This window comes from Entelurus aequoreus, linkage group LG27 (assembly GCF_033978785.1).
Source record: "Entelurus aequoreus isolate RoL-2023_Sb linkage group LG27, RoL_Eaeq_v1.1, whole genome shotgun sequence".
In the NCBI taxonomy this organism is placed as follows: domain Eukaryota; kingdom Metazoa; phylum Chordata; class Actinopteri; order Syngnathiformes; family Syngnathidae; genus Entelurus; species Entelurus aequoreus.
In genome coordinates this window covers 3,079,870-3,107,369 of record NC_084757.1, presented here as the reverse complement: position 1 = coordinate 3,107,369, position 27,500 = coordinate 3,079,870, and the positions used below count along the sequence as shown (strand labels likewise).

The following is a 27,500-nucleotide window of genomic DNA, read 5'->3' as shown; positions in this document are numbered from 1 at the left end:
CCATACCTAAATGTGTGGTATCATCCAAAACTAATGTAAAGTATCAAAGAAGAGAAGAATAAGTGATTATTACATTTTAACAGAAGTGTAGATAGAACATGTTGAAACAGAAAATAAGCAGATATTAACAGTAAATGAACAAGTGGATTAATAATCAATTTTTACAGTTTGTCCCACAAAATAATAGGTGTATAAATGACACAATATGTTACTGCATAGACTAATTAGGAGTCTTTGTTTGTTTACTTACTACTAAAAGACAAGTTGTCTAGTATGTTGACTATTTTATTTAAGGACTAAATGACAATAATAAACATGTTTCATGTACACTAACATTTTTTGATAAAATAAACACAATTATGACATTTTTTTGTGGTCCCCTTTATCTAGAAAAGTACCGAAAAGTGTAGAAATAATTGTAGTACCGGTACCAAAATATTGGTATGGTTACAAGACTACTTTAGATGTATAAATAGTGTTATTGTGAGGCACTGCTAGTGTGTGAGGTGTCAGGTTTGGGAGGCCAGCCTGAGGCGAAGGCTGTTCCACTTCAAGACATCCCAGCGCCTCCAGACGAGGTCGGGTCAAAGGTGGCCTCTAAACATTGTCTCCTGGCAGGTCGGGCACAGCGGCCCATGAAAATGCAATCAAAACAAACAGAGCCCTTCTCCGGTGTCTCTATTAATCACTTGTTCAAAGACCCTTCGTCTGTCAGCCCCCGCCGGAGGGACAACATGGCCGCCAAACAAAAGAAAGCCCAAAGAAGTTTCTCTGCCACTTATCCCCTGACTTCTGTCCACCTGACTTCTGTCCACATGACTTCTGTCCACCTGACTTCTGTCCACCTGACTTCTGTCCACATGACTTCTGTCCATCTGACTTCTGTCCACCTGACTTCTGTCCACCTGACTTCTGTCCACCTGACTTCTGTCCACCTGACTTCTGTCCACATGACTTCTGTCCACCTGACTTCTGTCCACCTGACTTCTGTCCACCTGACTTCTGTCCACCTGACTTCTGTCCACATGACTTCTGTCCACCTGACTTCTGTCCACCTGACTTCTGTCCCCCTGACTTCTGTCCACCTGACTTCTGTCCACCTGACTTCTGTCCACCTGACTTCTGTCCACATGACTTCTGTCCATCTGACTTCTGTCCACCTGACTTCTGTCCACCTGACTTCTGTCCACCTGACTTCTGTCCACATGACTTCTGTCCACCTGACTTCTGTCCACCTGACTTCTGTCCACCTGACTTCTGTCCACATGACTTCTGTCCACATGACTTCTGTCCACATGACTTCTGTCCACATGACTTCTGTCCACCTGACTTCTGTCCATCTGACTTCTGTCCACCTGACTTCTGTCCACCTGACTTCTGTCCACATGACTTCTGTCCACCTGACTTCTATCCACCTGACTTCTGTCCACATGACTTCTGTCCACCTGACTTCTGTCCACCTGACTTCTGTCCACCTGACTTCTGTCCACATGACTTCTGTCCACCTGACTTCTGTCCACATGACTTCTGTCCACCTGACTTCTGTCCATCTGACTTCTGTCCACCTGACTTCTGTCCACATGACTTCTGTCCACCTGACTTCTGTCCAAGTCAAACAGTCCGGGGTCCAATCCTCTGAGGCACACATTCTTCTTCTCGAGCTTTGGAATGCAAAGACATCAACAACACACCACCGACTGCACACCAACAGGACAACTACCGGAGACCATCAGGACACCTACTGGAGACCATCAGGACACCAGGAGGAGACCAAAAGGACAACTACTGGACACCAACAGGACAACTACTGAAGACCATCAGGACACCAGGAGGAGACCAAAAGGACAACTACTGGAGACCAACAGGACAACTACTGAAGACCAACAGGACAACTACTGGAGACCAACAAGGCAACTACTGGAGACCAACAGGACAACTACTGGAGACCAACAGGACAACTACTGGAGACCAACAGGACAACTACTGGAGACCAACAGGACAACTACTGGAGACCAACAGGACAACTGCTGGTGACAACCAGGACAACTACTGGAGACCAACAGGACAACTACTGGACACCAACAGGACAACTACTGGAGACCAACAGGACAACTACTGGAGACCAACAGGACAACTACTGGAGACCAACAGGACAACTACTGGAGACCAACAGGACAACTACTGGAGACCAACAGGACAACTGCTGGTGACAACCAGGACAACTACTGGAGACCAACAGGACAACTACTGGAGACCAACAGGACAACTACTGGAGACCAACAGGACAACTACTGGACACCAACAGGACAACTACTGGAGACCAACAGGACACCAGGAGGAGACCAAAAGGACAACTACTGGAGACCAACAGGACAACTACTGGAGACCAACAGGACAACTACTGGACACCAACAGGACAACTACTGAAGACCATCAGGACACCAGGAGGAGACCAAAAGGACAACTACTGGAGACCAACAGGACAACTACTGAAGACCAACAGGACAACTACTGGAGACCAACAGGACAACTGCTGGTGACAACCAGGACAACTACTGGAGACCAACAGGACAACTACTGGAGACCAACAGGACAACTACTGGACACCAACAGGACAACTACTGGAGACCAACAGGACAACTACTGGAGACCAACAGGACAACTACTGGAGAGCAACAGGACAACTACTGGAGACCAACAGGACAACTACTGGAGACCAACAGGACAACTACTGGAGACCAACAGGACAACTACTGGAGACCAACAGGACAGCTGCTGGTGACAACCAGGACAACTACTGGAGACCAACAGGACAACTACTGGAGACCAACAGGACAACTACTGGACACCAACAGGACAACTACTGGAGACCAACAGGACAACTACTGGAGACCAACGGGACAACTACTGGACACCAACAGGACAACTACTGGAGAGCAACAGGACAACTACTGGAGACCAACAGGACAACTACTGGAGACCAACAGGACAACTACTGGAGATCAACAGGACAACTACTGGAGACCAACAGGACAACTACTGGAGACCAAAAGGACAACTACTGGAGACCAACAGGACAACTACTGGAGACCAACAGGACACTAGAAGGACACCAACAGGACAACTACTGGAGACCATCAGGACACCAGGAGGAAACCAAAAGGACAACTACTGGAGACCATCAGGAATCCAGGAGGACACCAACAGGACAACTACTGGAGCTCATCAGGACACCAGGAGGACACCAATAGGACAACTACTGGACACCAACAGGACAACTACTGGAGCTCATCAGGAAGCCAGGAGGACACCAACAGGACAACTACTATTGTTAACTGGAGATGAAAAAAAGCTAAATTATATACATATTTTTTTGCACATCACTGTTAAATTTGGGGGAAATGTGACTATTATTTGAAGCAATACTTATTAGCAGGTCAAAAACTACACAAATAAGCAACATTCTACGTCAATGAACACAACTAATTGTCAACTGGAAAATTAAAAAAAGATCAATTATAATGATGAATAAATTTTTTTTTGGACATTACTGTTAAATTTGGGGGACATTTTACAGCACAAATTTGAAAATTATTTAACCTAATATTTATTCGCAGGTCAAAAACTACACAAATACGCAAAAATGTACATCAATCAAAACAGCAAATTGTTAACTGAAATGGAAAAAAAGCTAAATTATAAAAAAAATTTGCACATCGCTGTAAAATTTGCAGGAAATTTTACTGAACAAATATGAAAATTATTTTTAGTAGGTCAAAAACTACACAAATAAGCAAAAACAAACATCACTTTTATATTTGGGGGAAATTATCCAGCACAAATATAAAACATGGATGAAAAATGTCTGAAGCAATACTTATTAGCAGGCCAAAAACTACACAAATAAGCACAATTCTACGTCAATGAACACAACTAATTGTCAACTGAAATGAAAAAAAGATAAATTATGGGTTTTTTTGCACATCACTGTTAAATTAGGAGGAAATTTTACTGAACAAATATGAAAATGATTTGAAGCAATACTTTTCAGTTGGTCAAAAACTACACAAATAAGCAAAAACAAACGTCAATGAACACAGCTAATTGTTAAACGGAGATGGAAAAAAGATCAATTATAATAATATAACCTAATATTTATTCGCAGGTCAAAAACTACACAAATACGCAAAAATGTACATCAATGAAAACAGCAAATTGTTAAATGAAATGAAAAAAAGATACATTTATATTTCCTGTATTTTATATTATTACTTTGAACTGTTTTATATTGTCATTTTTTATCCTGTAAAGTGTCTTTGAGTACTCTGAAAAGTGCTATACCAAATAAAATGTATTATTATTATTATTATTATTAGGGATGTCCGATAATGGCTTTTTGCCGATATCCGATATGCCGATATTGTCCAACTCTTTAATTACCGATATCAACCGATACCGATATCAACCGATATATACAGTCGTGGAATTAACACATTATTATGCCTAATTTGGACAACCGGGTATGGTGAAGATAAGGTACTTTTTAAAAAAAATGAATCAAATAAAATAAGATAAATAAATTAAAAACATTTTCTTGAATAAAAAAGAAAGTACAACAATATAAAAACAGTTACATAGAAACTAGTAATTAATGAAAATGAGTAAAATTAACTGTTAAAGGTTAGTACTATTAGTGGAGCAGCAGCACGCACAATCATGTGTGCTTACGGACTGTATCCCTTGCAGACTGTATTGATATATATTGATATATAATGTAGGAAGCAGAATATTAATAACAGAAAGAAACAACCCTTTTGTGTGAATGAGTGTAAATGGGGGAGGGAGGTTTTTTGGGTTGGTGCACTAATTGTAAGTGTATCTTGTGTTTTTTATGTGGATTTAATAAAAAATAAAAAAAAACAACAAAAAAAACGATACTGATGATAAAAAAAACGATACCGATAATTTCCGATATTACATTTTAACGCATTTATCGGCCGATAATATCGGCAGACCGATATTATCGGACATCTCTAATTATTATTATTAAATTATAATTTTTTTTTTTGCACATCATTGTTAAATTTGCGGGAAATTTTACTGAAAAAATATGACATTTATTTGAAGCAGTACTTTTTAGTAGGTCAAAAACTACACAAATAAGCAAAAACAAACATCACTTTTATATTTGGGGGAAATTATCCAGCACAAATATAAAACATGGATGAAAAATGTTTGAAGCAATACTTATTAGCAGGTCAAAAACTACACAAATAAGCAACATTCTACGTCAATGAACACAACTAATTGTCAACTGGAGATGAAAAAAAGCAAAATTAGAATTTTATTTTTTTTGCACATCACTGTTAAATTTGGGGGAAATTTTACAGCACAAATATGGAAATTATTTAACCTAATATTTATTCGCAGGTCAAAAACTACACGAATACACAAACATGTACATCAATGAAAACAGCAAGTTGTTAGCCGAAATGACAAAAATATAAATTATAATATTTTTTTTTGCACATCACCGTAAAATTTGCAGGAAATTTTACTGACGAAATATGAAAATGATTTGGAGCATAACTTTTTAGTAGGTCAAAAACTACACAAACAAGCAAAAAAAACTAACAGCTAATTGTTAAACGGAGATGGAAAAAAGATAAATTATAATAATATTTTTTTTGCACGTCACTTTTATATTTGGGGGAAATTATCCAGCACAAATATAAAACATGGATGAAAAATGTCTGAAGCAATATTTATTAGCAGGCCAAAAACTACACAAATAAGCACAATTCTACGTCAATGAACACAGAAAATTGTTAACTGAAATGAAAAAAATATAAATTAATTTTTTTTTTTTTTTGCACGTCACTGTTAAATTTGTAGGAAATTTTACTGAACAAATATGAAAATTATTTGAAGCATAACTTTTTAGTAGGTCGAAAACTACACAAATAAGCAAAAAAAACTAACAGCTAATTGTTAAACGGAGATGGAAAAAAGATCAATTATAATAATATTTTTTTTGCACGTCACTTTTATATTTGGGGGAAATTATCCAGCACAAATATAAAACATGGATGAAAAATGTCTGAAGCAATACTTATTAGCAGGTCAAAAACTACACAAATAAGCACAATTCTACGACAATGAACACAGAAAATTGTTAACTGAAATGAAAAAAATATAAATTACATTTTTTTTTTTTTTGCACGTCACTGTTAAATTTGTAGGAAATTTTACTGAACAAATATGAAAATTATTTAAAGCATAACTTTTTAGTAGGTCAAAAACTACACAAATAAGCAAAAACAAACATCAATGAACACAGCTAAGTGTTAAACGGAGATGGAAAAAAGATCAATTATTATATATATATATATATTTTTTTTTGCACATCACTGTTAAATTTGGGGAAAATGTGACAATTATTTGAACCAATACTTATTAGCAGGTCAAAAACTACACAAATAAGCAACATTCTACGTCAATGAACACAACTAATTGTCAACTGGAAAATTAAAAAAAGATCAATTATAATGATGAATAAAATTTTTTTTGGACATTACTGTTAAATTTTACAGCACAAATGTGAAAATCATTTAACCTAATATTTATTCGCAGGTCAAAAACTACACAAATACGCAAAAATGTACATCAATGAAAACAGCAAATTGTTAACTGAAATGAAAAAAAGATAAATTATACATATATTTTTTTGCACATCACTGTTAAATTTGCAGGAAATTTTACTGAACAAATATGAAAATGGTATGAAGCAATACTTTTTAGTAGGTTTAAAACTACACACAAGCAAAAACAAACGTCAATGAACACAGCTAAGTGTTAAACGAAGATGGAAAAAAGATCAATTATAATAATATAACCTAATATTTATTCGCAGGTCAAAAACTACACAAATACGCAAAAATGTACATCAATGAAAACAGCAAATTGTTAAATGAAATGAAAAAAAGATACATTTATATTTCCTGTATTTTATATTATTACTTTGAACTGTTTTATATTGTAATTTTTTATCCTGTAAAGCGTCTTTGAGTACTCTGAAAAGTGCTATACCAAATAAAATGTATTATTATTATTATTATTATTATTAGGGATGTCCGATAATGGCTTTTTGCCGATATCCGATATGCCGATATTGTCCAACTCTTTAATTACCGATACCGATATCAACCGATATATACAGTCGTGGAATTAACACATTATTATGCCTAATTTGGACAACCAGGTATGGTGAAGATAAGGTACTTTTTTAAAAAAATGAATCAAATAAAATAAGATGAATAAATTAAAAAAAATTTCTTGAATAAAAAAGAAAGTACAACAATATAAAAACAGTTACATAGAAACTAGTAATGAATGAAAATTTGTAAAATTAACTGTTAAAGGTTAGTACTATTAGTGGAGCAGCAGCACGCACAATCATGTGTGCTTACGGACTGTATCCCTTGCAGACTGTATTGATATATATTGATATACAATGTAGGAAGCAGAATATTAATAACAGAAAGAAACAACCCTTTTGTGTGAATGAGTGTAAATGGGGGAGGGAGGTTTTTTGGGTTGGTGCACTAATTGTAAGTGTATCTTGTGTTTTTTATGTGGATTTAATAAAAAAAACAAACAAACAAAAAAAAACGATACTGATAATAAAAAAACCGATACCGATAATTTCCGATATTACATTTTAACGCATTTATCGGCCGATAATATCGGCAGACCGATATTATCGGCAGACCGATATTATTATTATTAAATTATAATTTTTTTTTTTGCACATCATTGTTAAATTTGCGGGAAATTTTACTGAAAAAATATGACATTTATTTGAAGCAGTACTTTTTAGTAGGTCAAAAACTACACAAATAAGCAAAAACAAACATCACTTTTATATTTGGGGGAAATTATCCAGCACAAATATAAAACATGGATGAAAAATGTTTGAAGCAATACTTATTAGCAGGTCAAAAACTACACAAATAAGCAACATTCTACGTCAATGAACACAACTAATTGTCAACTGGAAAATTCAAAAAAGATCAATTATAATGATGAATACATTTTTTTTTGCACATCACTGTTAAATTTGGGGGAAATTATACAGCACAAATATGGAAATTATTTAACCTAATATTTATTCGCAGGTCAAAAACTACACAAATACGCAAAAATGTACATAAATGAAAACAGCAAATTGTCAAATGAAAGGAAAAAAAGATACATTTATATTTCCTGTATTTTATATTATTACTTTGAACTAGGGCTGCAACAACTAATCGATTATTAAAATAGTTGCCGATTAATTTAGTCATCGATTCGTTGGATCTATGCTATGCGCATGTGCAGATGTTTTTTTTGTTTTGTTTTGTTTTTAATAAACCTTTATTTATAAACTGCAACATTTACAAACAGCTGAGAAACAATAATCAAAATAAGTATGGTGCCAGTATGCTGTTTTTTTTCAATAAAATACTGGAAAGGATAGAAATGTAGTTAGTCTGTTTTGTCCGATTATTAATCGACCAATCGAAGTAATAATCGACAGATTAATCGATTATCAAATTAATCGTTAGTTGCAGCCCTACTTTGAACTGTTTTATATTGTAATTTTTTATCCTGTAAAGCGTCTTTGAGTACTCTGAAAAGCGCTATACCAAATAAAATGTATTATTATTATTATTATTATTATTAAATTATATATAGATTTTTTTGCACATCATTGTTAAATTTGCAGGAAATTTTACTGAAAAAATATGACATTTATTTTATACCGATAATTTCCGATATTACATTTTAACGCATTTATCGGCCGATAATATCGGCAGACCGATATTATCGGACATCTCTAATTATTATTATTAAATTATAATTTTTTTTTTTGCACATCATTGTTAAATTTGCGGGAAATTTTACTGAAAAAATATGACATTTATTTGAAGCAGTACTTTTTAGTAGGTCAAAAACTACACAAATAAGCAAAAAAAACCATCACTTTTATATTTGGGGGAAATTATCCAGCACAAATATAAAACATGGATGAATAATGTTTGAAGCAATACTTATTAGCAGGTCAAAAACTACACAAATAAGCAACATTCTACGTCAATGAACACAACTAATTGTCAACCGGAGATGAAAGAAAAGACGATCCAAACTCAGGACTAACCAGGTAACAAGTTTGGTGTCAATCCTTTACCGCGTAATACTTGTTCTACTAATTGTTACTATTCCTCCTCTGCTATTTTGGAGACCCTTGCAAAAAAAAAAAAAAAAAGTCCCCAAGTGTGGCGCAAAGAAGACATCAATGGCCACTTGATGCTACTGGACACTGCGTCTTAAAAATACATGCGGATGTGGCGGCAGCTGTGGCACACAACTGTTGTGTGGATGGCGGTGAGGGGGATTCCCGACTCCCGTCTCTGACACTTGCGCTGCTAGCGTGTTAGCCACTGCAGGACGTTAGCGTACTCACCGGTGAAAGGGGAAGTCGGGGTAGTACTGCACGGCAGCGTAGGGAGAGTTCATGTTGTCATGCCAGATGGGATGAAGTGGTTGATGGCTACCAGCGTGACATTCACGCCCGATACAAAAAAAATGTGGATTGAAAATGAAATGAGTGAACCCCCGTGATCCAAAATATGTGTGGAGTGCAGAGAAATGTGGATGACAAGGAGCTTTGAGGGGTACAGTGCAGAGTGGGGAGCTCGGAGGGATGTTTTGAATTTAGGTATTTTTGCTTCGGCTGGCCCACAAAGGGGGAGGAGCTTGTGGCGACCAATCGGCGGCCGGGCTTGTGGCAAATATCGCTCGCAAACACAGTTGCTAGGATATAGATATCAAGACCAACCTGTTGGCCTAACAACAACACACACACACACACACACACACACACACACACACACACACACACACACACACACACACACACACACACACACACACACACACACACACACACACACACACACACACACACACACACACACACACACGCCGTTCAGACCAAGTGGGGACCCGGAAGGCCTGAGGCCCCCATTGCATGCTGGTTAAGAAGCGCTGGCACAAGATGGTGAGGTACGGCGTGGCGCGGGTTGGGAGAGTAAGCTGAGGGTTCCTGGTTCGATCCCCACCTTCTACCAACCTCGTCACGTCCGTTGTGTCCTTGAGCAAGACACTTCACCCTTGCTCCTGATGGGTGCTGGTTAGCGCCTTGCATGGCAGCTCCCGCCATCAGTGTGTGAATGTGTGAATGTGGAAATAGTGTCAAAGTGTTTTGAGTACCTTGAAGGTAGAAAAGCGCTATACAAGTATAACCCATTTACCATATAGGTAAGGGACACCAACAGGACAACTACTGGAGACCAACAGGACAACTACTGGACACCAACAGGACAACTACTGAAGACCAACAAGATACCTACTGGAAACCAACAGGACAACTATTGGAGATCAACACGACAACTACTGGACACCAACAGGACAACTACTGGACACCAACAGGACAACTACTGGACACCAACAGGACAACTACTGAAGACCAACAAGATACCTACTGGAAACCAACAGGACAACTATTGGAGATCAACAGGACAACTACTGGACACCAACAGGACAACTACTGGAGACAACCAGGACACCTACTGGACGCCAACAAGACACCTACTGGACACCAACAGGACAACTACTGGACACCAACAGGACAACTACTGAAGACCAACAAGATACCTACTGGAAACCAACAGGACAACTATTGGAGATCAACAGGACAACTACTGCAGATCAACAGGACAACTACTGGATACCAACAGGACAACTACTGGAGACCAACAGGACACCTACTGGACACCAACAGGACAACTACCGAAGACCAACAAGATACCTACTGGAAACCAACAGGACAACTATTGGAGATCAACAGGACAACTACTGGAGACCAACAGGACAACTACTGGAGACAACCAGGACAACTACTGGAGACCAACAGGACAACTACTGGAGACCAACAGGACAACTACTGGAGACAACCAGGACACCTACTGGAGACCAACAGGACAACTACCGAAGACCAACAAGATACCTACTGGAAACCAACAGGACAACTATTGGAGTTCAACAGGACAACTACTGGAGATCAACAGGACAACTACTGGAGACCAACAGGACAACTACTGGAGACCAATAGGACTACTACTGGAAAGCAACAGGACACCTACTGGACACCAACAGGACAACTACTGAAGACCAACAAGATTCCTACTGGAAACCAACAGGACAACTATTGGAGATCAACAGGACAACTTCTGGACACCAACAGGACAACTACCGAAGACCAACAAGATACCTACTGGAAACCAACAGGACAACTATTGGAGATCAACAGGACAACTACTGGAGACCAACAGGACAACTACTGGACACCAACAAGATACCTACTGGAGACCAACAGGACAACTATTGGAGATCAACAGGACAACTACTGGAGACCAACAGGACAACTACCGAAGACCAACAAGATACCTACTGGAAACCAACAGGACAACTATTGGAGATCAACAGGACAACTACTGGAGACCAACAGGACAACTACTGGCGACCAACAGGACACCTACTGGACACCAACAGGACAACTACTGGAGACCAACAGGACACCTACTGGACACCAACAGGACAACTACTGAAGACCAACAAGATACCTACTGGAAACCAACAGGACAACTATTGGAGATCAACAGGACAACTTCTGGACACCAACAGGACAACTACCGAAGACCAACAAGATACCTACTGGAAACCAACAGGACAACTATTGGAGATCAACAGGACAACTACTGGAGACCAACAGGACAACTACTGGACACCAACAGGACAACTATTGGAGATCAACAGGACAACTACTGGAGATCAACAGGACAACTACTGGAGACCAACAGGACAACTACTGGCGACCAACAGGACAACTACTGGACACCAACAGGACAACTACCGAAGACCAACAAGATACCTACTGGAAACCAACAGGACAACTATTGGAGATCAACAGGACAACTACTGGAGACCAACAGGACACCTACTGGACACCAACAGGACAACTACTGAAGACCAACAGGACAACTACTGGAAACCAACAGGACAACTATTGGAGATCAACAGGACAACTACTGGACACCAACAGGACAACTACCGAAGACCAACAAGATACCTACTGGAAACCAACAGGACAACTATTGGAGATCAACAGGACAACTACTGGAGACCAACAGGACAACTACTGGAGACCAACAGGACAACTACTGGAGACCAACAGGACAACTACTGGAAACCAACAGGACAACTATTGGAGATCAACAGGACAACTACTGGACACCAACAGGACAACTACCGAAGACCAACAACATACCTACTGGAAACCAACAGGACAACTATTGGAGATCAACAGGACAACTACTGGAGACCAACAGGACAACTACTGGACACCAACAGGACAACTACTGGAGACCAACAGGACAACTACTGGAGACCAACAGGACAACTATTGGAGACAACCAGGACACCTACTGGAGACCAACAGGACAACTACCGAAGACCAACAAGATACCTACTGGAAACCAACAGGACAACTATTGGAGATCAACAGGACAACTACTGGAGACCAACAGGACAACTACTGGCGACCAACAGGACACCTACTGGACACCAACAGGACAACTACTGGAGACCAACAGGACACCTACTGGACACCAACAGGACAACTACTGAAGACCAACAAGATACCTACTGGAAACCAACAGGACAACTAGTGGAGATCAACAGGACAACTTCTGGACACCAACAGGACAACTACCGAAGACCAACAAGATACCTACTGGAAACCAACAGGACAACTATTGGAGATCAACAGGACAACTACTGGAGACCAACAGGACAACTACTGGACACCAACAGGACAACTATTGGAGATCAACAGGACAACTACTGGAGATCAACAGGACAACTACTGGAGACCAACAGGACAACTACTGGCGACCAACAGGACAACTACTGGACACCAACAGGACAACTACCAAAGACCAACAAGATACCTACTGGAAACCAACAGGACAACTATTGGAGATCAACAGGACAACTACTGGAGACCAACAGGACACCTACTGGACACCAACAGGACAACTACTGAAGACCAACAGGACAACTACTGGAAACCAACAGGACAACTATTGGAGATCAACAGGACAACTATTGGAGATCAACAGGACAACTACTGGACACCAACAGGACAACTACCGAAGACCAACAAGATACCTACTGGAAACCAACAGGACAACTATTGGAGATCAACAGGACAACTACTGGAGATCAACAGGACAACTACTGGAGACCAACAGGACAACTACTGGAGACCAACAGGACAACTACTGGAAACCAACAGGACAACTATTGGAGATCAACAGGACAACTACTGGACACCAACAGGACAACTACCGAAGACCAACAAGATACCTACTGGAAACCAACAGGACAACTATTGGAGATCAACAGGACAACTACTGGAGACCAACAGGACAACTACTGGAGACCAACAGGACAACTACTGGAAACCAACAGGACAACTATTGGAGATCAACAGGACAACTACTGGACACCAACAGGACAACTACCGAAGACCAACAAGATACCTACTGGAAACCAACAGGACAACTATTGGAGATCAACAGGACAACTACTGGAGACCAACAGGACAACTACTGGACACCAACAGGACAACTACTGGAGACCAACAGGACAACTACTGGAGACCAACAGGACAACTACTGAAGACCAACAGGACAACTATTGGAGACAACCAGGACACCTACTGGAGACCAACAGGACAACTACCGAAGACCAACAAGATACCTACTGGAAACCAACAGGACAACTATTGGAGATCAACAGGACAACTACTGGAGACCAACAGGACAACTACTGGCGACCAACAGGACACCTACTGGACACCAACAGGACAACTACTGGAGACCAACAGGACACCTACTGGACACCAACAGGACAACTACTGAAGACCAACAAGATACCTACTGGAAACCAACAGGACAACTATTGGAGATCAACAGGACAACTACTGGAGACCAACAGGACAACTACTGGACACCAACAGGACAACTATTGGAGATCAACAGGACACCTACTGGACACCAACAGGACAACTACTGAAGACCAACAAGATACCTACTGGAAACCAACAGGACAACTATTGGAGATCAACAGGACAACTACTGGAGACCAACAGGACAACTACTGGACACCAACAGGACAACTACTGGAGACCAACAGGACAACTACTGGACACCAACAGGACAACTACTGGACACCAACAGGACAACTATTGGAGATCAACAGGACAACTACTGGAGACCAACAGGACAACTACTGGACACCAACAGGACAACTACTGGAGACCAACAGGACAACTATTGGAGACCAACAGGACAACTACTGGAGACCAACAGGACAGCTACTGGAGACCAACAGGAAAACTACTGGACACCAACAGGACAACTACTGGACACCAACAGGACAGCTACTGGAGACCAACAGGACAGCAACTGGACACCAACAGGACAACTACTGGACACCAACAGGACAACTATTGGAGACCAACAGGACAACTACTGGAGAGCAACAGGACAACTACCGGAGACCAACAGGACAGCTACTGGACACCAACAGGACAACTACTGGAGACCAACAGGACAACTACTGGACACCAACAGGACAACTACTGGAGACCAACAGGACAACATGAATGTGGAAATAGTGTCAAAGCGCTTTGAGTACCTTGAAGGTAGAAAAGCGCTATACAAGTAGAACCATTGACCATTTACCATTGACCATATAGGTAAAGATGCACCAGAGAGCGCACATTGCCAAACCCCCGCCTTGCGTCTCGTGTGGGCTGTGTAGTTTGAGACTGTAAACCGAGAAGCGCCGCCTAGATGGGCAGCAGGTGAATCAGCTGCTAAAATAAAATGCAGGCGGGGGTCACAGCGGGGGGAAAACTAATAAATAGATAATGTGTATCTGGGGAACAACATCCTCGTACTAAACTATCAGCCAGGCATCCAAAGTGTGATGGAGAGTACACACACACACACACACACACACACACACACACACACACACACACACACACACACACACACACACACACACACACACACACACACACACACACACACACACACACACACACACACACACACACACACACACACACACACACACACACACACACACACACACACACACACACACACTTTGAGGTCTCAGTACATTCCACAAGACATGTGTTTTCTTTTGATCGCAGAGAGATCATTTTTTTAGTAGTGGGAGAATATTAGCGACATGCTAACATCAAATAAATATTAATATCTGACAATAATTGTGATCAACATTTTTCCGCTTCTGATCCGATTATTTGGCATCATATCCGATGCGGTCCTGATCCGATACTTGGGCAACAGACTATAGACTGGGAAAAAAAAATTTTTGTGGAAGTTTACCAATCGTTCACAATCATTATGAAAGACAAAAGTTTTTTTTTTGTTTTTTTTTGCATTCTAACATATAAAAATGGTTTAGTTACAAGTGGTTAGCAATGCAGCCAATAGGAGCAATCAATTCTACCTCTAAATCACTTTAAAAATACATTTCAAAAAATGGTCAACTATGGGTGAGGGCGGACCTACGTCACTTCCGCCTACCAATCCCCTAGCAACCGGGAATTGGTTGAAAACAAAGCAGCTCACAGCGAACGCAGCATTGACAGAAAAAGCATTTAACGAGCGTTGTGGCTTGGAAGTCGGCGTTAAATCCTTCATTTACGCATTTTTACTGATTCGCAAATCGTGTGAAAAAACGAAAATGTATTATTTGCGTCAGACTCGTCTCAGTGAACTTTAAAGCTTCTCAGGCTTAGCTTAGCTTGCTAGTTAGCTTAGCCTGCGCGCTACTAAGAAAGAGACGCGGAAGTTATCAACAACAAGTTTAAGTGTTAGTGTATACAATATTGAGAGATTTGAGGGCTACATGTATTGCATGGCAACATGAAAATTATAGGGTTTATTGGTTTTTAAAAACCCAACTGTTAAGTGCAAATTTAAACGAAACCGGTTTTCGAAAATAGCTAGCTAGGCTATAGAGCAGGGGTCACCAACGCGGTGCCCGCGGGCACCAGGTAGCCCGTAAGGACCAGATGAGTAGCCCGCTGGCCTGTTCTAAAAATAGCTCAAATAGCAGCACTTACCAGTGAGCTGCCTCTATTTTTTAAATTGTATTTATTTACTAGCAAGCTGGTCTCGCTTTGCCCGACATTTTTAATTCTAAGAGAGACAAAACTCAAATAGAATTTGAAAATCCAAGAAAATATTTTAAAGACTTGGTCTTCACTTGTTTAAATAAATGCATTTTTTTTTTTTACTTGGCTTCTTATAACTTTCAGAAAGACAATTTTAGAGAAAAAATACAACCTTAAAATGATTTTAGGATTTTTAAACACATATACCTTTTTACCTTTTAAATTCCTTCCTCTTCTTTCCTGACAACTTAAATCAATGTTCAAGTAAATTTATTTTTTTTACTGTAAAGAATAATAAATACATTTTAATTCTTCATTTTAGCTTCTGTTTTTTCGACGAAGAATATTTGTGATATATTTCTTCAAACTTATTATGATTAAAATTCAAAAAAAATATTCTGGCAAATCTAGAAAATCTGTAGAATCAAATTTAAATCTTATTTCAAAGTCTTTTGAATTTCTTTTAAAATTTTTGTTCTGGAAAATCTAGAAGAAATAATGATTTGTCTTTGTTAGAAATATAGCTTGGTCCAATTTGTTATATATTCTAACAAAGTGCAGATTGGATTTTAACCTATTTAAAACATGTCATCAAAATTCTAAAATTAATCTTAATCAGGAAAATTTACTATTGATGTTCCATAAATTCTTTTTTTAATTTTTTCAAAAAGATTCGAATTAGCTAGTTTTTCTCTTCTTTTTTTCGGTTGAATTTTGAATTTTAAAGAGCCGAAATTGAAGATAAACTACGTTTCAAAATTAAATTTTCATTTTTTTCGTGTTTTCGCCTCTTTTAAACCGTTCAATTAAGTGTAAATATCATTAATTATTAATAATAACATAGAGTTAAAGGTAAATTGAGCAAATTGGCTATTTCTGGCAATTTATTGAAGTGTGTATCAAACTGGTAGCCCTTCGCATTAATCACTACCCAGGAAGTAGCTCTTGCTTTCAAAAAGGTTGGTGACCCCTGGTATAGACTATATAGTATCTACCGCATGTTATTTTTGTACAACAACAACTTCAGCTGTCGAACGTTATAAGGTACAAATTCAACAAGTACAACATTAGCATGGACGGTATAGCCAAGTTGTGGTTAAGAAGGTGGATTTTTGTTCCTTATATTTACCAGAAACGAAGTGATCCGAACACACGACCCGGGACTTTGGGGGACTCCAGTGAGAACCGTCCTCGTTTTCCCGGTGTAAAGCTGCGAGCCATTTGTCTCGTCTCTGTGGGCTTTTATCACGCTTTGGCAGAACAAAATACGACCTTTGTTTCCCCTGTTTCCAGTTGTGGTTAGCACAACCAAAAACAACACCGTTTTTCGGCATTTTGGAGGCAGAATGACGGGTTTAACCAGCGTAGGTCGACAGGTTAAAGAGTAATGGCAACGGTTTGTTTTCAACGCCAGTCTGGTTGCTATGGCTGGAAGAACCCGTATGTAGCTCAGTTGCCCGGATGTCGGCCCTCACCCATACTTTATTTACGTTGTGTAGCCTGTATAACAAACCATAGCAACATTGTTTTTGTAAGAGTGAACACTGAGGAACTCTTTTTCTAGAGTGCTAACACATCGACGTGCTACGGTATTAGCCCTAAAAGCTAACTACGGCAAGTGATAAGCTAGCTTCTAAGCCAGCACCAAACGCGTTTTGAGTTTGTAATACACAAAACTGTAAAGTATTATTTCATGTTTTGTTTGTACACAGCTAGTACTGTAGTTGTATCCTGAGCAATATAAAGTGTGACTCACTCCATGGTCTGTTTGGTCCAGCTGGCCGTGGACGGTGTTTTTTTCGGTTTATTTGGGTAAGCACTCCATTTATGTTGAAATAGCTTGGCTTAAAATTCCACATTTATAGCGTCACGTCTCACTCTTCCTTCGTGCTGGTTTCTATAAGCAGCAGTATATTCAGCTTCAAAAAGATAAGGTTGTGAATCCTCATTTGTCCAAAAATAGTCATTTTTGTTGTTTGTTACCAAGTCAATTATATATACTTGCAGTGTGTATATTGTACATATTACATATTGTTATGAAGGTGTCTGTTACTACATTATATATATACTTGCAGTGTGTATATTGTACATATTACATATTGTTATGAAGGTGTCTGTTACTACATTATATATATACTTGCAGTGTGTATATTGTACATATTACATATTGTTATGAAGGTGTCTGTTACTACATTATATATATACTTGCAGTGTGTATATTGTACATATTACATATTGTTATGAAGGTGTCTGTTACTACATTATATATATACTTGCAGTGTGTATATTGTACATATTACATATTGTTATGAAGGTGTCTGTTACTACATTATATATATACTTGCAGTGTGTATATTGTACATATTGTTATGAAGGTGTCTGTTACTACATTATATATATACTTGCAGTGTGTATATTGTACATATTACATATTGTTATGAAGGTGTCTGTTACTACATTATATATATACTTGCAGTGTGTATATTGTACATATTACATATTGTTATGAAGGTGTCTGTTACTACATGATATATATACTTGCAGTGTGTATATTGTACATATTACATATTGTTATGAAGGTGTCTGTTACTACATTATATATATACTTGCAGTGTGTATATTGTACATATTACATATTGTTATGAAGGTGTCTGTTACTACATTATATATATACTTGCAGTGTGTATATTGTACATATTACATATTGTTATGAAGGTGTCTGTTACTACATTATATATATACTTGCAGTGTGTATATTGTACATATTACATATTGTTATGAAGGTGTCTGTTACTACATAATATATATACTTGCAGTGTGTATATTGTACATATTGCATATTGTTATGAAGGTGTCTGTTACTACATGATATATATACTTGCAGTGTGTATATTGTACATATTACATATTGTCATGAAGGTGTCTGTTACTACATTATATATATACTTGCAGTGTGTATATTGTACATATTACATATTGTTATGAAGGTGTCTGTTACTACATAATATATATACTTGCAGTGTGTATATTGTACATATTGCATATTGTTATGAAGGTGTCTGTTACTACATGATATATATACTTGCAGTGTGTATATTGTACATATTACATATTGTCATGAAGGTGTCTGTTACTACATTATATATATACTTGCAGTGTGTATATTGTACATATTACATATTGTTATGAAGGTGTCTGTTACTACATTATATATATACTTGCAGTGTGTATATTGTAAATATTACATATTGTTATGAAGGTGTCTGTTACTACATTATATATAAACTTGCAGTGTGTATATTGTACATATTGTTATGAAGGTGTCTGTTACTACATTATATATATACTTGCAGTGTGTATATTTTACATATTGCATATTGTTATGAAGGTGTCTGTTACTACATGATATATATACTTGCAGTGTGTATATTGTACATATTACATATTGTTATGAAGGTGTCTGTTACTACATTATATATATATACTTGCAATTTGTATATTGTACATATTACATATTGTTATGAAGGTGTCTGTTACTACATTATATATATACTTGCAGTGTGTATATTGTACATATTACATATTGTTATGAAGGTGTCAGTTACTACATTATATATATACTTGCAGTGTGTATATTGTAAATATTACATATTGTTATGAAGGTGTCTGTTACTACATTATATATAAACTTGCAGTGTGTATATTGTACATATTGTTATGTAGGTGTCTGTTACTACATTATATATATACTTGCAGTGTGTATATTTTACATATTGCATATTGTTATGAAGGTGTCTGTTACTACATGATATATATACTTGCAGTGTGTATATTGTACATATTACATATTGTTATGAAGGTGTCTGTTACTACATTATATATATATACTTGCAATTTGTATATTGTACATATTACATATTGTTATGAAGGTGTCTGTTACTACATTATATATATACTTGCAGTGTGTATATTGTACATATTACATATTGTTATGAAGGTGTCTGTTACTACATGATATATATACTTGCAGTGTGTATATTGTACATATTACATATTGTTATGAAGGTGTCTGTTACTACATTATATATATACTTGCAGTGTGTATATTGTACATATTACATATTGTTATGAAGGTGTCTGTTACTACATGATGTATATACTTGCAGTGTGTATATTGTACATATTACATATTGTTATGAAGGTGTCTGTTACTACGTTATATATATATACTTGCAATTTGTATATTGTACATATTACATATTGTTATGAAGGTGTCTGTTACTACATGATATATATACTTGCAGTGTGTATATTGTACATATTACATATTGTTATGAAGGTGTCTGTTACTACATGATATATATACTTGCAGTGTGTATATTGTACATATTACATATTGTTATGAAGGTGTCTGTTACTACATGATATATATACTTGCAGTGTGTATATTGTACATATTACATATTATGAAGGTGTCTGTTACTACATGATATATATACTTGCAGTGTGTATATTGTACATATTACATATTGTTATGAAGGTGTCTGTTACTACATTATATATATATACTTGCAATTTGTATATTGCACATATTACATATTGTTATGAAGGTGTCTGTTATTACATGATATATATACTTGCAGTGTGTATATTGTACATATTACATATTGTTATGAAGGTGTCTGTTACTACATTATATATATACTTGCAGTGTGTATATTGTACATATTACATATTATGAAGGTGTCTGTTACTACATTATATATATACTTGCAGTGTGTATATTGTACATATTACATATTGTTATGAAGGTGTCTGTTACTACATTATATATATACTTGCAGTGTGTATATTGTACATATTACATATTGTTATGAAGGTGTCTGTTACTACATTATATATATACTTGCAGTGCATACTTATATAACCAGTATATACTTGCAGTGTATACTGGTTTAGTGGCACTTCCTGCCACTAAACCAGCAGAAAATAGTTCTTCTCAGGTTTCCCCATGTTTACATATTGCACTATTTTCTTACAAAAACATTTAATGTATTTTACTATTTTGTTTACATTGTTTGAGTGTTTTCCACGCTTGTGTTGACATTTTCTTTATGACTTTCCAGCTGAGGGATTATAACCACTTACATTTTAATAAAAATATTTACATGTATTATATTTTTCTCCTGGCCCTTATTTTCAATAGGTCATGAAAATATCAATAATTATTGATATCGACTGATACAAAACTCTTATTCCGTGATACAGTTTTCAGCCATATCACTGTGATAGTTGATATGATGTTACCGGTGTAAAATGGAGGAGTCAAAGTCTATGTTATAAAATCTGTATTTTATCAATTGTTTTATGTATTTGTGTAATGTACAAGGTCATCACCTTTGTCATGGTTTAATAGTATTGTTCATCTTCTGTCTATCCATCCAGTCAGGTTTTTTTTTTATTTAGTTTCTATCTGCATTTGAGACTGCTATGCTATCACGTTGGCTACGTCGCTAGGTTAGCTTCTATTTTTTTAGCTTCGCAAAGCTGAATATTATTAATCGTGTATTTACATGTTCATGGTTTAATAGTATTTTTGATCTTCTGTCTATCCATCCAGTCAGGGTTTTTTTTCAATTTAGTTTCTATCTGCATTTGAGACTGCTATGCTATCACGTTGGCTACGTAGCTAGGTTAGCTTCTATTTTTTTAGCTTCGCAAAGCTGAATATTATTAATCGTGTATTTACATGTTCAGTCACTGTGAATGTCCATTTCGCGTTCTCGACTCTCATTTTCAAGAGGATATAGTATCCGAGGTGGTTTAAAATACAAATCCGTGATCCACAATAGAAAAAGGAGAGAGTGTGGAATCCAATGAGCCAGCTTGTACCTAAGTTACGGTCAGAGCGAAAAAAGATACGTCCATCACTGCCTCTCAAGTCCTTCACTGTAACGTTCCTCATCTACGAATCTTTCATCCTCGCTCAAATTAATGGGGTAATCGTCGCTTTCTCGGTCCGAATCTCTCTCGCTCCATTGTAAACAACGGGGAATTGTGAGGAATACTAGCTCCTGTGACGTCACGCTACTTCCGCTACAGCCAAAGCTTTTTTTATCAGCAAGCAAAAGTTGTGAACTTTATCGTCGATTTTCTCTACTAAATCCTTTCAGCAAAAATATGGCAATATCGCGAAATGATCAAGTATGACACATAGAATGGATCTGCTATTCTCTTTTAAATAAAAACAATTTCATTTCAGTAGGCCTTTAAGATTGTCGATGACAAGTTGATGATCAAAATGTTTGTAGTTGACTAATCATTAAGTTGGTCGGTAACTAGTCGATGATCAAAATGTTCGTAGTTGACTAATCGTTAAAATAGACAAGTCGACGATCAAAATCTTTTTCGTCGACTAATCGTTAAGACAGTCGATGACAAGTGAGATGAATAAGATGATCTAGAAAATGAATGGATGGATGAAATAAATTCAGAATGTTTATCTTCTTCTTTGTACTTTGTAAACACTTTAAGTTTGAAGAGTTTCTTGAAGTGGATCATATTAGTACTTTGTTGGATTTCTTTGCTTAATCCATTCCATCATTTAATTCCACATACTGATATACTGAAGTTCTTAAGTGTTGTACGTGCGTACAAATGTTTTAGATGACATTAAGGGTTATATAATAGGTCGACGATCAAAATGTTCGTAGTCAACTAATCGTTAAGATAGTCGATGATCAAAATATTCGTAGTCAACTAATTGTTAAGAGAGTCGATGACTAGTTGACCATCAAAATGTTCATAGTCGTTAAGAGAGTCGATAACTAGTTGACGATCAAAATGTTCATAGTTGACTAATCGTTAAGATAGTCGATCAAAATATTTGTAGTCGACTAATTGTTAAGATAGTCGATGACTAGTTGACGATCAAAATGTTCCCAATTGACTAATTGTTAAGAGAAATGATTAGTTGACGATCAAAATGTTCGTAGTCGACTAATTGTTAAGAGAGTCGATGACTAGTTGACGATCAAAATGTTCATAGTCGGCTAATCGTTAAGATAGTCGATCAAAATATTTGTAGTCAACTAATTGTTAAGATAGTCGATGACTAGTTGACGATCAAAATGTTCCTAGTTGACTAATTGTTAAGAGAGTTGATTAGTTGATGATCAAAATGTTCGTAGTCGACTAATTGTTAAGAGAGTCGAAAAACTAGTTGACGATCAAAATGTTCATAGTCGGCTAATCGTTAAGATAGTGGATAAAAATATTTGTAGTCGACTAATTGTTAAGATAGTCGATGACTAGTTGACGATCAAAATGTTCCTAGTTGACTAATTGTTAAGATAGTTGATTAGTTGACGATCAAAATGTTCGTAGTCAACTAATTGTTAAGAGAGTCGATGACTAGTTGACGATCAAAATGTTCATAGTCGACTAATCATTAAGATAGTCGATCAAAATATTTGTAGTCGACTAATTGTTAAGATAGTCGATGACCAGTTGATGATCAAAATGTTCCTAGTTGACTAATTGTTAAGAGAGTTGATTAGTTGATGATCAAAATGTTCGTAGTCGACTAATTGTTAAGAGAGTCGATAACTAGTTGACGATCAAAATGTTCATAGTCGGCTAATCGTTAAGATAGTCAATCAAAATATTTGTAGTCGACTAATTGTTAAGATAGTCGATGACTAGTTGACGATCAAAATGTTCCTAGTTGACTAATTGTTAAGAGAGTTGATTAGTTGACGATCAAAATGTTCGTAGTCAACTAATTGTTAAGAGAGTCGATGACTAGGTGACGATCAAAATGTTCATAGTCGATTAATCCTTAAGATAGTCGATCAAAATATTTGTAGTCAATTAATTGTTAAGATAGTCGATGACTAGTTGACGATCAAAATGATTCTAGTCGACTAATTGTTAAGAGAGTTGATTAGTTGACGATCAAAATGTTCGTAGTCGAATAATTGTTAAGATAGTCGATGGCTAGTTGACGATCAAAATGTTTATAGTCGACTAATCGTTAAGATAGTCGATCAAAATGTTCGTAGTCGACTAATTGTTAAGATAGGCGATGACTAGTTGACGATCAAAATGTTGGTAGTCGACTAATCGTTAAGATAGTCGATCAAAATATTTGTAGTCGACTAATTGTTAAGATAGTCGATGACTAGTTGACGATCAAAATGTTCCTAGTCGACTAATTGTTAAGAGAGTTGATTAGTTGACGATCAAAATGTTCGTAGTCGACGACTAGTTGACGATCAAAATGTTCCTAGTCGACTAATTGTTAAGAGAGTTGATTAGTTGACGATCAAAATGTTCGTAGTCGACTAATTGTTAAGATAGTCTATGACTAGTTGACGATCAAAATGTTCATAGTTGACTAATCGTTAAGATAGTCGATGAAAATATTTGTAGTCGACTAATTGACGATCAAAATGATCCTAGTCGAATAATTGTTAAGAGAGTTGATTAGTTGACGATCAAAATGTTCGTAGTCGACTAATTGTTAAGAGAGTCGATGACTAGTTGACGATAAAAATGTTCATAGTCGACTTAATCGTTAAGATAGTCGATCAATATATTTGTATTAGACTAATTGTTAAGATAGTCGATGACTAATTGACGATCAAAATGATCCTAGTCGAATAATTGTTAAGAGAGTTGATTAGTTGACAATCAAAATGTTCGTAGTCGACTAATTGTTAAGAGAGTCGATGACTAGTTGACGACAAAAATGTTCATAGTCGACTTAATTGTTAAGATAGTCGATCAATATATTTGTATTCGACTAATTGTTAAGATAGTCGATCAATATATTTGTATTCGACTAATTGTTAAGATAGTCGATGACTAGTTGACGATCAAAATGATCCTAGTCGACTAATTGTCAAGAGAGTTGATTAGTTGACGATCAAAATTTTCGTAGTCGACTAATTGTTAAGATAGTCTGGCTAGTCGACGATCAAAATGTTTGTCATCAACTAATCGTTAGAATAGTCGGGGACTAGTCAACGTTTGTCGTTTGTCGTCGACTAATCGTTAAAATAGTCAATTATCAAAATGTTCGTAGCTGACTAATCATTAAAATAGTCAATGACTAGTCGACGATCAAAATGTTGGTCTTTGACTAATCGTTAAGATTCTCGATGACAAGTCGATGATCAAATGTTTGTAGTTGACTAATCATTAAGTTAGTCGATGATCAAAATGTTCGTAGTTGACTAATCGTTAAAATAGACAAGTCGACGATCAAAATCTTTGTCGGCGACTAATCGTTAAGATAGTCGATGACAAGTGAGGTAAATTAGATGATCTAGAAAATGATTCTTTGTACTTTGTAAACACTTTAAGTTTGAAGAGTTTCTTGAAGTGGATCATATTAGGACTTTGTTGGATTTCTTTGCTTAATCCATTCCATCATTTAATTCCACATGCTGATATACTGAAGGTCTTAAGTGTTGTACGTGCGTACAAATGTTTTAGATGACATTTCCCTCTAAGACGATATTCCTCCTAGTAAACACAAACATCCTTCTTCCAATCAAGCAAAGGAGCGCCTGCTGGCTGATTCAACTCTGACTCATCGTGTTTGTGTCGCTGCAGGCCAACATGGCAGCAACATAATATCACTTGAAAAAAAACAAAAAAGCGGGATAAAGTAGGATGACACCGTGGGAAAGCATCCGTAAAATACTGGATCGATGATACACACCGTTAGGGCTGGGTTCACACTAGCACCGATACGGTACCAATTCCCGGTGCCTGGGAGTACTCAACGGTACCAACTTTTGTGTGTTAATAGACTTGAATCGTTTTTGGTGATAAAATCCACATTTTTTATTTGCAATGTTGTTATATCTTGTTTTGTTAGCACTTGTCGGAATCTCTGACAGTTTTAAGTCCAAGACTCTGCTAGTCTTTTGTTGCACCCTAAAACGTGTTAATACTGTACGTACTTATTACCCACCAGCTGTTTGTAGCAAGCAGCTTGGATGTAGTTTTCATTAAAAAAAATTAAAAAAAGGAAATTGTGCAATCGCCATGTAAAATCGCTAATGCTAAATAAAATCCAATTTTTTAATTTACAATTTTTAAAATGAGCTGTTGTTATATCTTGTTTTGTTAGCACTTGTCGGAATCTCTTGACAGTTGCAAGTCCGAGACGCGAGGTGGCAGTGGCGTATAGTTTATGCTGTGTTGGCTAGCCTATGCTAGTCTTTTGTTGCACCCTAAAACGTGTTAATACTGTACGTACTTATTACCCACCAGCTGTTTGTTTGTAGCAAGCAGCTTAGATATAGTTTTCATTAAAAAAAAAAACGGAGGTTGTGCAATCGCCCTGTAAAATCGCTAATGCTAATCATGTCGATAGCAATGCCAATGTATATTAGCGTCAAGCTAGCGCATTTTTGGAAAAGTGGAGCCTTCCTTTACATACTTTTTTTGAGTCAATTTCTTTGTGTCATGATCTGTTGTATAAGATCACGCCTTACCCTGAGTTTCTTGGTATTTTTCTGCGCGTAGTTTTAGTTCCTGTCTTGCACTCTTATTTTGTGGTTTTCACTTCCTGTTTTCCTCTTTCTCCTGCCGCTGAGCAGTTTTCCCCTCACCTGTTTTCTGTTGGTAATTAGCACTATTTACAATAGTTTGTTGTCGGGACATTATTCACTGGTCAATGTGGATGAGTCTTTCCATGCGGAGATCAAGTACGCACGTACTTTGTGGACGCCATCTGCTCCACATTCTTCGTAAGTGTTTTTGCTGTGTTCCAGCATTCTGTTTTGTTTTCTTTATCGTCTGTCCAGTCAGAGCACTTCCCTGTTGCGCTCACTTTGTATTTCTTTGTTTAATCGTTAAATAACACGACGCACCCCTGACACTGGCAACATTACCCAGAGGTAGTTTGGCTGAGTCCGCTCTCAGTGCTGCTGCAGTGACACTGTTGGATTTTACGTGGATCGGTGCACAACATCCTGTCTGACTGCCTTAACAAAATAAAGTTTTCAATAATGTTCCTTACACGAGCATAATGTACTTAAAGTATTTACAGTTACAAAAAATATTATGCTTTGACTTAAAACATTGGTCAATATTGTCA

General features: G+C 37.1%; 1 protein-coding gene across 4 annotated transcripts in view; it reads right to left on the bottom strand.

The window, feature by feature from the left end:
- The window catches only part of LOC133644195 (tumor protein 63-like), a 498,490-nt gene that overhangs the window by 120,964 nt on the left and 350,026 nt on the right, over positions 1-27,500 (bottom strand). For 3 of the 4 annotated variants that reach the window (XM_062038537.1, XM_062038538.1, XM_062038541.1), the window contains exon 1: positions 9,506-9,644. The exons of the other annotated variant lie outside the window; for it this stretch is intronic. In XM_062038537.1, the coding sequence (XP_061894521.1) occupies positions 9,506-9,558 (53 nt within the window). In that variant the 5' untranslated portion in view covers positions 9,559-9,644. Of the gene's footprint in view, positions 1-9,505; positions 9,645-27,500 lie in introns of those variants that run through there. 4 annotated transcript variants of the gene reach the window in all.